Raw genomic sequence first — 14,627 nt, forward strand, 5'->3', positions numbered from 1 at the left:
TTCAGCTACATCTCCCAGATAAACAAGTAGTAAATTCTTATATCCAACAGTGAACTTTAATCTCTTATTGATCAACCTTATAGTGACCTAGAAAGAGGTTATTTAATTTTACATTCACTGTTAATTACTTATATATATTCAATCACATACTACTGCCATGAATTTTTAACTCTCATTCTTAATAAGATATGAAAACATAGATTTTTATTGTTACAATGCTTTATTGGCATTATCCAATACAAACTTTGATTCGTAAGGCAAATCATAAGCATTTGGGAAGCTGATTTGGTGTCAAAATAGGTAAAGTGTTAGAAAATTTACAGTTCTCTCTCAGCCAATACAACTGGAAAACCTCCAACCAGTGTTTACGACTTTAGATTATAAAGATTAATTCTCTATCTTGTATCATCAAAAAAAGAAATCTGTATAAATAGTGCAAATATCTTCTTTGTTTTTGATGCATTCATATCAACTGTTCCCTCGCTGGTAAAGATTGGAATTTAATTTTGGGATATTACTTTTACGCTACATTGACTTATAAATACCAATTTTTAGTCTATTTCTCTTTGTCATTGATCGATTAGATAAGATATTGTGTTCAGATGTGTATTAAATTATCCAATATATAATTTCTAACGTAATATTTATACATATTAGTGTACTACTGGAAAAGGCAAAATTTGCAAACTGTTATAGCATCAGACAATGTCAAGAAAAGCATGCTCACTGAGTATTTCAAGACATGCTTAACAGACGAGGAGGCACAAATGTATCTATACAAAGAATTTCCAGAGTATTATGTATGGAACTCTCAATCAAAGAAATGGGCAAAAAGGAAAAAAAGATCTGTAATTGGCCGAATTGGTACAGGTAACGAACTGAATATTTCACTCAATGAAGTTTGTATATCTTTCTTTAAATTTCATCTATTTATCTTCTTTCCTTGAATAAAGCAGCTAATCCTAAAGAAGGTGAAAGATACTATTTGAGATTATTGTTGAATCATGTTAGATGACCATTTTCATTTGAAGACTTACTCAAGGTTAATGGAAGAGATTGCCAAACATTCAAGGAATCTGCAAGAGAAAGAGGGTTACTAGAATCAGATAACAACATTTTTGAATGCTTACGTGAGGCAGTTCTCTTCAAAATGCCATTAGCTCTAAGAAATTTGTTTGCAACTATATTGGTACATTGTAATCCAACAAACACTAGAAAACTATGGGACACATATTACGAGAATATGTCAGAGGACTTCGAAGGATACATGAGAGTTCATCTGATACTCAATTGCAGTACACATTGAAGAGCATTAATTATTTCCTAGAAAGCATGGGCAAGAGTGTTGAAAGATATAATTTACCAAAACTTAATCGGAGTCGAGATGATAATGTTACTTCAGAATGCAGAGAGATTACTGAAGAAAAGGCGATACAAGTGGATGAAGAAGACTTCAATACACAATCAAAGCTAAATCCTGAACAAGAACAAGCTTTCAAGACTATATTGCAAAGAGTAGATTCAAGTAGAACATGATTGTTCTTTGTAGATGGGCCCGGAGAAACCGGAAAAACATTCCTTTATCGTGCATTGCTTGCAAATGTCAGATCACGAGGTATGATAGCATTAGCAACATCAACAAGTGGTGTAGCAACAACAATTTTACCAGGGGGTCGTACAACTCACTCTAGATTCAACATGCCTCTGCAAACAAATGAAACTACCATTACGAATATGTCTAAGCAAAGTAGTGGTGCAAAATTAATAAGAAAAGAAAAGTTGATAATATGGGCTGAAGCACCTATGGTAGGGCGTTAGACTATCGAAACATTTGACAGGAGCTTCACAGATATAATGGATATCGATGAACCATTTGGTGGAAAAGTAATGATTTTTGGTGGTGATTTTCGTCAAGTACTACCAGTAGTTCCAAAAGCGACGAGAGTTGAGACTGTAAATGCTAGCTTGGTAAAATCATACTTATGGCCTAAAATACAAAAAATTCAGTTAACAAGAAATATGAAAGCAAGAACAGATCCAGCATTCAGTGTTTTTTTGCTTCACATCGGCAATGGGGAAGAGCATACAATAAAAGATGATATGATCCTCCTCCCTGAGCAATTGGTTATCAAACCTAACGGTAATATTAGTGGTGAAGATCGCTTAATAACAGAAATATTTCCATCATTAAACGAAAATGGAAGTTGTGCAAAGTACATGACAAAAAAAGCTATCTTAGCTAGCAGAAACGAATATGTTGATCAACTAAATGAGATGTTGATTGACAAGTTCCCTGGTGAGAGCAAAATATTTCACAGTTTCGACTCAGCAGAAGATGATACCAACAACTACTATCAGGAAGAATACTTAAATACATTAACACCAAATGGCCTTCCACCGCACAGGTTCGTTGTTAAGTTCAGTATTCCTTATATATATATTACTATCATATTTGTATATAACAGACACAAAAATTCTCACAACATTATTATATCAAATTTGAAATGGGTTAGATTCTAACTCTGTAAATGCTTAAAGAGTTCCCATTGAATTAGGAACCATTACATATTTTTATTTTTATAAATATCACTGTATGCCTTCTTCCTCTTTCCCTCAGTCATAGTTTGTAATTCTTTAAAGGATAATAATTAAAAAAACATGCTTTATGAAGATTTTAATTTCTTTTGACAGCTAAATCCCTTTAGTTTTCTTTTACTTTGTGCACATTATTTTTTTCCTCCAGTTCTTTGTTTCTTTAATGGAAGAGTTGATGATAATCTTATAATTGAAAATTGATTTTCTCTTGCATACAGGTTGATTTTGAAGAAAAATGCGCCCATCATGTTATTAAGAAATATAGATCCGTCAAATGGACTATGCAATGGTACAAGGATGGTATGCAGAGGTTTTGACAACAACGTTATACATGCATAAATTATGATGGGTCAATGTACTTCCAAGCATGTGTCCATTTGACGGATCTATATTTCTTAATAACATGATGGGCGCATTTTTCTTCAAAATCAACCTGTATGCAAGAGAAAATCAATTTTCAAAGCATGTGTCCATCCCCAGAATTCAACTTTCACCTCCGAAAAATGAAGGATATCCTTTTAAATTTGTCCGTAAATAATTTCCAGTACGCTTGTGTTTTGCAATGACAATAAATAAAGCACAAGGACAAACAATTCCGAATGTTGGATTGTATCTACCGCAACATGTTTTCTCACATGAGCAACTATATGTTGCACTTTCAAGAGGAATATCGATGTCCACAACGAAAGTTCTTATCATGACGGAGTAACCAAAGTGTCGGAATGGTACATACACAAAGAATATCGTCTACAAAGAAGTCTTAGGTAAGATATCATCACATTGCATATTCATAAACTATTTGTGCATAATATTATGTCATTACTGACATGACCTAATTGATCATTTTTGCAGGTTCAGGCTATGATATCCAATCAGCTTGAGTTCCCATATTATGCTAATATATGTAATAACATTTCTTGTCATTTTAAATTATAGCGGTTTTACATATACATATATTTTAAGGGTTATTTTATTATTGATATTTATCTTATTCATTTAATTTAGTGTCCCTTCATATAAAGAATTGACTAAACCATCACGTGTCATTATTAACGTGCAACACACGTACATAATAACTAGTATTATATTAAAGCACGAATAGTCTATGCTAAATGTGAACGACAAAAATATTCCAAAAAATTAATCGACTTTTATGACCTTTAATATTTATATAATTTAAGAATATAATTGTAAATCTCCTGGATTTCTTTCCATTCAAACTATAGCTAAGCCGAGCCTAAAAAGTCAATCGTATGAAATCACTTTTGAGTCAAATTCCTTATTCTTCTTCGAATTCCATCGTTTTGGACTTTACCCCTTATCAGCTACTTCTTCTTGGTAGCCTGCTACATGTATTCTTCTACAAACATGTTTAATTGTTTTTCTTTTTGTAGTCTAAAAATGGTTAATATGCTTATGGTATTCTATAAACTAGGGAGAAATTCAAAAATAGCAAGATTTACAACTTGTCGTTCAAAAATACCCCAGTTTCAAAAGTAATCGAAATTTAGCCATTTTTCATGTAAAGATAAATTTGAGCGAAAATAATGTTCAAAACCCGAAAAATAAGCCAGCATATTATACTGGAGTTTCAGCATAAGTATGCTAGAACTCCAGCATAATATACTGGAGTTCCAGCAAGTATAATTGTCCAGTATAATATACTGGAGTTTGGAGCACCGGTGCTCCAGTCTCCAGTATATTATACTGGAGTTAGCAAAGTATACCGGTCCAGCATAATATGCTGGAGTTCATACACAGGTGCACCGAACTCCAGTATATTATGCTGGACTGGTCTCTGTTGTAGCAAAATAGTGGCTATTTTTCATTGACTTCATAAACGCTGTCTATTTTTGAATGACCAGTCCGAAAACTGGTTATACCGTGCTATTTTTACTATAAACTAAAGACAACGAGGAACCAAATTTTGTATATTATAAAATCTTCTTATGGTATTCCATAAATTGGACTCTCCTCACCGCCTGCTTATTCTTGGTAGCCTACTTCTGTAACGATCCGACCGGTCGTTTTGAGCATTTGCACTTTGCTCGCCGGTTCTTGGGCATGAATAGCCCTGTATAATATATTATGACTTACGTAAATCGTCGGTTTTGGTTTTCAGGATAATCAGAATAGATTTGGAAGAATAATTCTCAACTTAAAGCTTTAAATTTGAAAGGTTTGACCAAGTTTTGACTTTTTAGCATTCGATCTCGGATTTGGATTTTTATGATTTGGTTAGCTCTGTTAGGTGATATTGGATTTAGGAGCATGATCGGAATGTATTTTGGAGGTCCGTAGTAGATTTAGGCTTGAATTGGCGAAATTGGCAATTTGGCGTTTTCAGTTGGCAATGAAAATCTTGATATAGAGGTCGGAATGGAATTCCAGAAATTTGAGTAGGTCCGTTGTGTCATTTGGGATGTGTGTGTAAAATTTCAGGTCATCCGAAGGTGATTTGATAGGTTTCGGTGTTGTTTGTGGAATTCGGAAGTTTGGAAGTTTATAGGCTTGAATCCGAGGGTGATTTGGTGTTTTGATGTGGTTTTGGGTGTTCTAAAGGTTTGAATAAGTTTGAATGGTGATATGTGACTTATTGGTACTTTTGGTTGAGGTCCCGAGGGCCTCGAGGTGATTTCGGATGGGTCACGGAAGATTGAAACTTGGAAAATGCAGCAGAAGCTGCTGTGTTCTGTGAATACCGCACATGTGGATTGGGGACCGCAGACACGGGAAGGAAACCGTAGGAGCATAATTTGGAAACCTGAGCCTGGATTGCAGGTGCGGAAGGGGAGCGCACCTGCGAGACCACATGTGCGATATCGTGACCGCATGTGCGGTTTTGGAGGTTTAAGTGACTTCCACAGATGTGGATTTTTGGGTGCAGAAGCGGATGCAGATGCCAGATACTGTCCGCAGATGCGGAAAGTGCTGGGAAGAAAGTATAAAAGCCCCCCTTCGCGATTTTTGGTCATTCTTCACCATTTTTGGCTGGAATTTGAGCTTTGGGTAGTGGTTTTCAAAGGGAATCAATGATTTTCAGCTGGGTAAGTTACTTGGGCTTTATTATTTGTATTTGTGATAATTTTTCCACTGTTTAATCATGAAATTAGTGGAAATTTGGAGTGAAGTTGAAGGGGTTAGGGCTTCAGTTTTTGGGAGCTTTGATTGAGGATTTGATGAGTAGAATGGAGTCGGATTTAGATAAATCTTGTATGTATGGACTCGTGAGTGAAAGGGCTTTCTAGTTTTGTGAATTTTGTCGGATTCTGAGATGTGGGACAGAGGGGGAGGGGAGGGGACGAATTTGGGTGGATTTCGGGATTTTGGTCTAAATTGATAGTTTTTTGTGTGGAATTGGTTTATTGGCCTATATTAACTGCATTGTATTGCTTTTGGTTAGAATCAGGACATTTGGAGGCTGATTCAAGAGGCAAGGGTGTCGTGGGCTAGAGTTTGACTTGGCTTGAGGTAAGTAACGCTTCCAAACTTGGTTTTGAGGGTTCGAAACCCCGAACTATGTGTTCTATGATTACTATGGAGGTGACGCAAATGCCAAGTGACGGGCATGTGGGCGTGCACCTTGAGAATTGCGGCCTGGATCATTCCATGGCACCGCTTAGTAACTCTTTCTTGTTGATATACGTGTTTCTATCATGTGATTAAGTAAATGTGCCGTAAAATCATGCTAGATATCCTGTTAGGGCTTCATGCTGATATTGTTGAGACTCGAGTGGTCGTTTCTTGTTGTCATCTCATTACATTCATTGACATTCTATACTTAGTCTTGCTCATGCATATCATATCATGTCTCAGTCTCAGTTATTATTATTTGGTAGATCATATCATTGTTTTGGGCTAGTTTCATGACATTGTGAGACCGTGTGTGTGAGACTGGAGAGTGATGACTGAGTGAGGCCGAGATCCTGATTGTGAGTGACAGTTACAGAATCGGGCTGCATGCCACAGCGGTTTATTGATATATGCCTTCGTTGGCTTGTGATAGCGCTTACGCTCTAGGAGCCCCTCCGGAGTCTGTAACACACCCCCAGTGAGCGCAGTTGATTACATTTAGGGATGGATCTTCCCATGGTATGGAGATGGATCTTCTCAATGAGGCTGGTTGGCTTATTCCTCGATATCGGAGACCGATGGTCTGTGATGTATATATACTCCGGGATGGATCTTCCCTGGGCCGTGTGAGCCATATACAGTACTGAGTAGACTAGCATTTGAGATTGTGGGCACATGAGGCACTCTGCATGGTGCATTTCATACAGCATGTGCATTGGCATGTCGACGTAGCATAGTTACACTTCCTTACCCTGTATATACCTGCTCTGTATTACTGTTCGAACTATCTATTTAACTGAAAGCATACCTACGTTTCTGTACATTATTTCTGTTCCATTTGATAAGGTTGAGTTCGTCTCTACGTATCAGTCCAAAGGTTGGAGTTGTTACTTACTGATTTGGTGTACTCACGTTACCCCTGCATCTTGTGTGCAGATCCAGGTATCTCAGGCTACGATAGTAGTTGACGATCCTTTTCGTCATGGACTTTCATAGGAGATAGCGAGGTAGCTGCCTGGCGATCGCAGTCCCGCCTTTCTCCTTTCTATTCTTCCTCTTAGTGTATTTGTTGGCTATTTTCATACTATATTAGTCTTGTTTTATTTCGAACAGCTGTAGTATTTTGCTCATGACTTACTAACACCCGAGGTAGGGCTTGTATTTTCTGCTTTGTTTTGATTTTTACTTTATATCTTTTATCGGATTTCAGCTGAAAACATGGTTTTGCTTAAGTTTTAAATAAAATATGGGTTATTTTGAAATGAGTTGGTTGGCCTAGTTTTACGATAGGCGCCATCACGACCGGGTCGGTTTTAGGGTCGTGACAAGTTGGTATCAGAGCCTAGGTAACATAGGTCTCACAAGTCATGAGCGGGTTTAGTAGAGTCTCGCGGATCGGTATAGAGACGTTTATACTTATCTTCAGGAGGCTGCAGAACCTTTAGGAAAACTTCACATTCTTGAATTCTTATCATGCGATATTGATTCAGCTTGAAATGTAACTCTTTAAATTCCTTCCACACGTTCGTATGCACATATGAGCGCTCGGTATCAGTTGTGTATTGATGGCTTGTGATTCCTTGATCGAGGGGCCAGATGTGACTTCTCTGTGTTGATGTTGGGCCAGTCTGAAGGACTTGAGGCCGGGTTTTGCCTATAGCTTGAGCACTGAGGCATTGATTGTGTGAGCATGTGCTACTGGAATTATATGTTTAGTAGTGTCCCTACTAGTGAAAGTGCTGACGGGATGGCTATGTGATGAGTATGATATGACTGCGAGATATGTTCATATGATTTGAATGTGACAAGAAAGGTTTGCTTGAGGATAGAAAGAATTATTTGGTGCTTGATTTCCATCTTGATTTGATGTATAGCCCCGAGTTATGGGTGTGTGAATGATCTTTTCATGTTGTCTAGTTGGGGGATGGAGTATATTTCATATTGCGATATGAGTTAAGACTCACAAAGATTAAGTGATTGTGGGATATTTATGACGGTGGAAGGGCATGAAGAGATGTCAGTTTAAGGCAAAGCAGGTGAGTTAACTCCCGCGGGGTGTTCTGAGGTTTGTGTGACCCCTATGTTGTCGGTTGGAAGTCCTCTTTACCAGTGAAGTATATGTGTGTTGATGCAATTTGAGCTTGGGTCGCTTATGGGAGTGGGCTCATCGGTTACAAGGATGAATGTGAGATTTGTAGATGATTTGAAGTACTAGACAGTTTGTGTTGCACGAGCTTATAAAAGATTTAGTTTAACCTCACCATGGTATTATGGCAATAGTAGAGTACGGGAATTGTGAGTTTAGTGTGTTTTGACCTACGACTTTGAGCCAAGTGGGGGAGTCTGCTATTGATTAGTTAATTGCATGGTTAGGTGTTGTATTGGTTTCAGTTTGAGGTATATTAGTGAATCAGTTGTGGCATGCAGGGGTTGAGATCGAGGATGGCTCGAGAAAAGGAAATTTTAATAAAGGTTATGTTATGCTTTATGGGTGTATGAGAATCACGGAATGACTTGAGTTGTTATTGGTGAAGGATGTACCGTATATAGAACAAGAATTTATTGGTTACATTAAGGTGGGGTTTCTTCCTGGGGTGTTGGAGTGTTAATGGGGTACAGGTTGTTCAGTTCATTTGATCAGTCTAATTGAAACCCGAGTAGAGTGGATGACTCCCGAGAATGGTCTTAAATGATTCTAGATTTCATGTAGTAATTGGAGATCTTCAAGATGTATATTTTCCTAGGAACAGGGGTCTACATTGGAGGGTGTCAAGACTTGTGGCATTTTTATATCAATTGCGGGATTCTACATATCAGTATCAAGAAGTGAAGGTAATTGCTTTGGATTCGCAGGAAGTCTCTTCAGGGTAGGTATTTTGAATGTGGTGCTTTTGGGGATATTTAAGAGAGCATTCAGCGGCTTATGAGCCTTAGATGGTGTGGTTTTATGCTTGGGTCTCGTGTGGTGAGTTTGGGTTGAGGATTGCGGTATTATGGCAAGGAGAAGTATCAATTTGAAGGTAATTTAGAAGGAACTTCGATAAATAGGACAACTTGGTAGTAGGTCGGATCGGCATGGTAAGGGATATGATTAGTTCTTTGGGGTGCTTATGAGGTAATGAGTTTATACATATGTCTCGTTGAAATGCTCTTGGGTTTTTGGTGACCTGCGTAGCTTGGTTGAGATAGAAAGATTCAGTTTTGACGGTTTGGTTTTTGTGCAAATGGGATACAGAGAATTCTTGAAGGTTTCTACCACGGTTAGAGATGTATATTTTCTACTAGCGTGAGGAGCATCCGATGAACAATGATTTTCTTCTAGATGGGATCAAATGGAAAGTTCTCGGCTAGTTGAATACGTAGTTACTTGTGGCTCAAAATGGATATGAAGTTCTTATGTTTATCCTAGGATGGTGTGGTATATGCGGTATGTTGTGTAAGATTGAGATTTTCATGTGTAAGGTCACGGTTTGGTTCTGGAAGGAAGGTCATAAATTCTTAGACAACGTGGGCAGTTTCAGACGACTAGGTAAATAATATCACTAATTGGTGCGGCTTGATGAGGGTATACATTTTAGAAAGGGGCAATGTGTTTGAGTTAAGGGTACTTCATTGGTATTGCAGCGCTCTCTTGTTGAATAGACTACTGATATTCAAGTTTGATTGGTGGAACATAAGAATTATATGAGTATCCCTCGTGGAATGCTTGAGTATTAGAGGTGTGTTATATATTCGAGCGGTGGAGTTAGGATCAGATATGATGATTCGTACGCTTTATGGATTTGGGGACTGCGAGTTCTCATAAATAGGTTATGTCATGGTTGTGGACCGCGCATATCGGTCTTGTGTGGAAACTATTGGGGGTTTAGAGACCTCGGTGAATCATTTGTTACTTAGTATGTTAGATTTTGATGTGATATTGGGTATGGATTGGTTGTCTCTGTATCGTATTAGTCTGTGTTATTGCGCTAAGACGACGACGTTGGCTATGCCGAGGATGCCAATGATTGAGTGGCGATATTCGACGGGTTATGTTCCTAGTAGGTTGATTTTCCATTTTTGAAAACCCAGCAAAATGATTTGCTTTTGGTTCTAGATATCAAATTGCACGTGGTTGTTGATTTTGAGCATAGTGACTTGAGGTGTTTCATGTGGACCAATGTTTGGATGGGGTCGCGCATTGGAGAGAAGTTATGTGGAAGTATGATCCTTCGGGTTAGATTCGTGTGTTCTGGTTCTATGATGTTTGATGGGTTCTCAGCATTTTTTTATGGTGGTACTGGTGAGCTTGCGGTACAACTTTCTCATTTGAGTCATTTTCCATGATTTGAGTACATTTGGGTTATTGGTTTTTGGTGCACGGATCGCACGGGTTGTGGATTTAGATTGTATCGATGTGTCATATTAATAGAGTAGTCCTTTTGGATGAGATGAGGTCATTGGGATCTAGAATGAATACTATCAGATTCGATTTTAGCAGGTTGGAAGGATAATATCGGGATTCGGCTTAGAGATTTACTATAGTCCTTGCCAAAGGAGAAGGAGTTTCATGAATGGTTGATCTGAGGATTGGTTATGACTTTTTGCGTGTTTCTTTCATCATTGGCAATATACGAAAGTGTTGGAATGAGGCTTTGGTTTGATAAGAGGTTTATTTTCAGAATTGGGTTGTTTGAGCAGCAGTTGTGATTAGAAGTTATCGCTACGAGTGTTTGAGTATGTGGCATTTCATGTGATTACATCTTGGGTTACGAATAGATATGAGATTCTGATCTTATAGATGATTTCAGAAGTGAAAATTTGGTTCTCAGGTTCATGGGCTAGGTTGGATTGTGAAATTTCAGTTACATTGTGCTATCAGACCTATATGAAATAGGGTGACATGGGATCACCCCCAGATATGTGCATGGTAAGGTTATACAACGATTTGATGGTTTTCGAAACAACTCTGGGCACGTTCGAGGATGAGATGTTTAAGTGGGGGAGGATGTAACGATCCGACCAGTTGTTTTGAGCATTTGCACTTTGCTCGCCGGTTATCGGGCATGCCTAGCCCCGTATAATGTATTATGACTTATGTAAATCGTCGGTTTTGGTTTTCAGGATAATCAGAATAGATTTGGAAGAACAATTCTCAACTTAAATCGTAGGAGCATGATAGAAATGTATATTGGAGGTTCGTGCTAGATTTAGGCTTGAATTGGCGAAATTGAAAATTTGGCATTTTCTAGTCGGCAGTGAAAATCTTGATATAGAGGTCGGAATGGAATTCTGGAAATTTGAGTAGGTCCGTTGTGTCATTTGAGACGTGTATGCAAAATTTCAAGTCATTCGAAGGTGATTTGGTAGGTTTCGGCATCGTTTGTGGAATTTGGAAGTTTGGAAGTTCATAGGCTTGAATCCGAGGGTGATTTGGTGTTTTGATGTGGTTTTGGGTTTTCCGGAGGTTCGAATAAGTTTGAATGGCGATATGTGACTTGTTTGTACTTTTGGTTGAGGTCCCGAGGGACTCGGGGTGATTTCGGATGGGTAACGGAAGATTGAAACTTGGAAAATGCAGCAGAAGCTGCAGTGTTCTGTGAAAACCACACCTGTGGATTGGGGACCGCAGGTGCGAGGCGCAGATGCGGGAAGGAAACCGCAGGAGTGGAATTTGGAAACTTGGGGCTGGATCGCAGGTGAGGAAGGGGAGCGCACCTGCGAGACCGCAGGTGCGATATCGTGACCACAAGTGTGGTTTTGAAGGTTAAAGTGACTTATGCAGATGCGGATTTTTGGGCGCAAAAGCGGCCCCAGGTGTGAGATATTGTGCGCAGATGTGGAAAGTGCTGGGCAGAAAGTATAAAAGGCTCCCTTCCCGAATTTTTTGTCATTCTTCACCATTTTTGGCCGGAATTTGAGCTTTTGGTAGTGGTTTTCAAGGGGAATCAAAAATTTTTAGCTGGGTAAGTTACTTGGGTTTTATTATTTGTGTTTGTGATGATTTTTCCACTGTTTAATTATGAGATTAGTGGGAATTTGGAGTGAAGTTGAAGGGGTTAGGGCTTGAGTTTTGGGGAGCTTTGATTGAGGATTTGATGAGTCAAATGGAGTCGAATTTAGATAAATCTTGTATGTATGGACTCGTGAATAAAAGGGCTTTCTAGTTTTGTGAATTTTGTCAGATTCCGAGACGTGGGCCAGGGGGGAGGGGACGGATTTGGGTGAATTTTGGGATTTTGGTCTAAATTGATAGTTTTCGTGCGGAATTGGTTTATTAGCCTATAATGAATGCATTGTATTGCTTTTGGATAGAGTCGGGACGTTTGGAGGCCTATCCGAGAGGCAAGGGCGTCACGGGCTAGAGTTTGGTTTGGCTTGATCTAAGTAACGCTTCCAAACTTGGTTCTGAAGGTTCGAAACCCCGAACTATGTGTTTTATGATTACCATGGAGGTGACACAAATGCCAAGTGATGGGCGTGTGGGTGTGCACCTTGAGAATTGCGGCCTGGATCATTCCTTGGCACCGGTTAGTAACTCTTTCTTGTTGATATCCGTGTTTCTATCATGTGATTAAGTAAATGTGCCGTAAAATCATGGTAGATATCGTGTTAGGGCTTCACGCCGATATTGTTGAGACCCGAGTGGTCGTTTCTTTCTGTCATCTCATTACATTCATTGACATTCTCTACTCAGTTTTGCTCATGCATATCATATCATGTCTCAATCTCAGTTATTATTATTTGGCATATCATATCATATCATTGTTACGGGCTTGTTTCATGATATTGTCAGCTCGTGTGTGTGAGACTGGAGAGTGATAACTGAGTGAGGCCGAGAGCCTGATTGTGAGTGACAGTTATGGGATTGAGCTGCATGCCGTAGCGGTTTATTGATATATGCCTTCGTTGGCTTGTGATAGCGCTTGGGCTGTAGGAGCCCCTCCGAAGTCTGTAACACACCCCAGTGAGCGTAGTTGATTATATTCAGGGATGGATCTTCCGTTGGTATGGAGATGGATCTTCTCCATGAGGCTGGTTGGCCTGTTCCTCGCTATAGGAAACCGATGGTCTATGATGTATATTCTTTGGGCCGTGTGAGACATATACAGTACTGAGTAGACGAGAATTTGAGATTGTGGGCACATAAGGCACTCTGCATGGTGCATTTCATACAGCATGTGCATTGGCATGTAGACGTAGCAGAGTTACACTTTCTTACCCTATATATACCTGCTCTGTATTACTGTTCGAGTTGTTTATTTAACTGAAAGCATGCCTACGTTTCTGTACATTATTTCTGTTACCTTTGATGAGGTTGAGTTCGTCACTACCTATCAGTCCAAAGGTTGGACTTGTTACTTACTGAGTTGGTGTACTCACGTTACCCCCTGCACCTTGTGTGCAGATCCAGGTATCTCAGGCAACGGTAGCGGTTGCTGATCCTTTCAGTCATGGACTTTCATAGGAGGTAGTTGCCTGGCAATCATAGTCCCGCCTTTCTCCTTCCTATTCTTCCTCTTAGTGTATTTGTTGGCTATTCTTAGACATGTCAGTCTTATTTTATTTCGAACAGTTGTAGTATTTTGCTTATGACTTAGTGACACCCGAGGTCGAGCTTGTATTTTCTGCTTTGTTTTGATTTTTACTTTATATCTGTCACGACCCAAGTTCGCCGTCCGTGAACTGTCGTAACGACACCTAGTCTCTATGACTAGGCAAGCCTAAGAAATTGCGAAAAAAGAATTAAACTGCGGATAAAACATAATAAAAACGTTTAAGATGTTGTTTGGCATATACAAATACATACTCCTAAAACTGAATCAATTCCCAAAACCCGGAATCTCATGATATCACAAGCTGTAGATACTACATAGTATTCTAACCCTAGAATGTTGTGAGGCCCCGGAAAATTTTTCCAAGTAATTTAAAATTTCGTGGTACCAAGGTGTGCTAATTATTTTATTTTGTGTGCAAATGAAGATTCATAATATAATGGATACCAATTGGATATGTTAATAAGCGTATAAGTCATATTATAAGTGAATTGGGGTCTAAGGAGAGTCCTAAGTCTAAGCCAAGTTGGAAAATTTCATAACAGACTAAAGTTGTAAATGAGTACGCACAAGACCTCACTTTGGACAATCATATCTCAAGTTATATAAGGAGTTGTGTAATGCACTATCTATCAAATTAAATCCCTTTGAGACTAGTTTCCAACGCATCAAACCGTTTGTCATTTGGAGGTGTATACCGAAAGTTACTACCATTTTAGTGGGCATGTGTCATTAGCGCGGCCTTAGCGCGGCCGCGCATATTGCGAAGTATTCTGCCTCGTGAGCGCGTCCTTAGCGCGGGCGCGCTAGTAGCAGACCCCTAAATACACCTAAGGATGGGAAAGGAGAGCATTTAAGTAATTTTTCAAGACTAGGGCATCCTCTCCATCACCCATCCGGTCAAGGCTTCAATTACATACCTAA

General features: G+C 39.0%; 1 protein-coding gene across 1 annotated transcript; it reads left to right on the forward strand.

The window, feature by feature from the left end:
• Positions 1-1,854: 1,854 nt before the first annotated feature.
• On the forward strand, positions 1,855-3,476 carry LOC107813714 (uncharacterized). The gene is made up of 3 exons (XM_016639014.1): positions 1,855-2,405; positions 2,814-2,884; positions 3,448-3,476. Exons 1-3 carry the CDS (start codon positions 1,855-1,857, stop codon positions 3,474-3,476), a joined length of 651 nt encoding a protein of 216 aa, XP_016494500.1.
• Positions 3,477-14,627: the final 11,151 nt, after the last annotated feature.

This window comes from Nicotiana tabacum, chromosome 3 (genome assembly GCF_000715075.1).
Source record: "Nicotiana tabacum cultivar K326 chromosome 3, ASM71507v2, whole genome shotgun sequence".
NCBI classification, from domain to species: Eukaryota; Viridiplantae; Streptophyta; class Magnoliopsida; order Solanales; family Solanaceae; genus Nicotiana; species Nicotiana tabacum.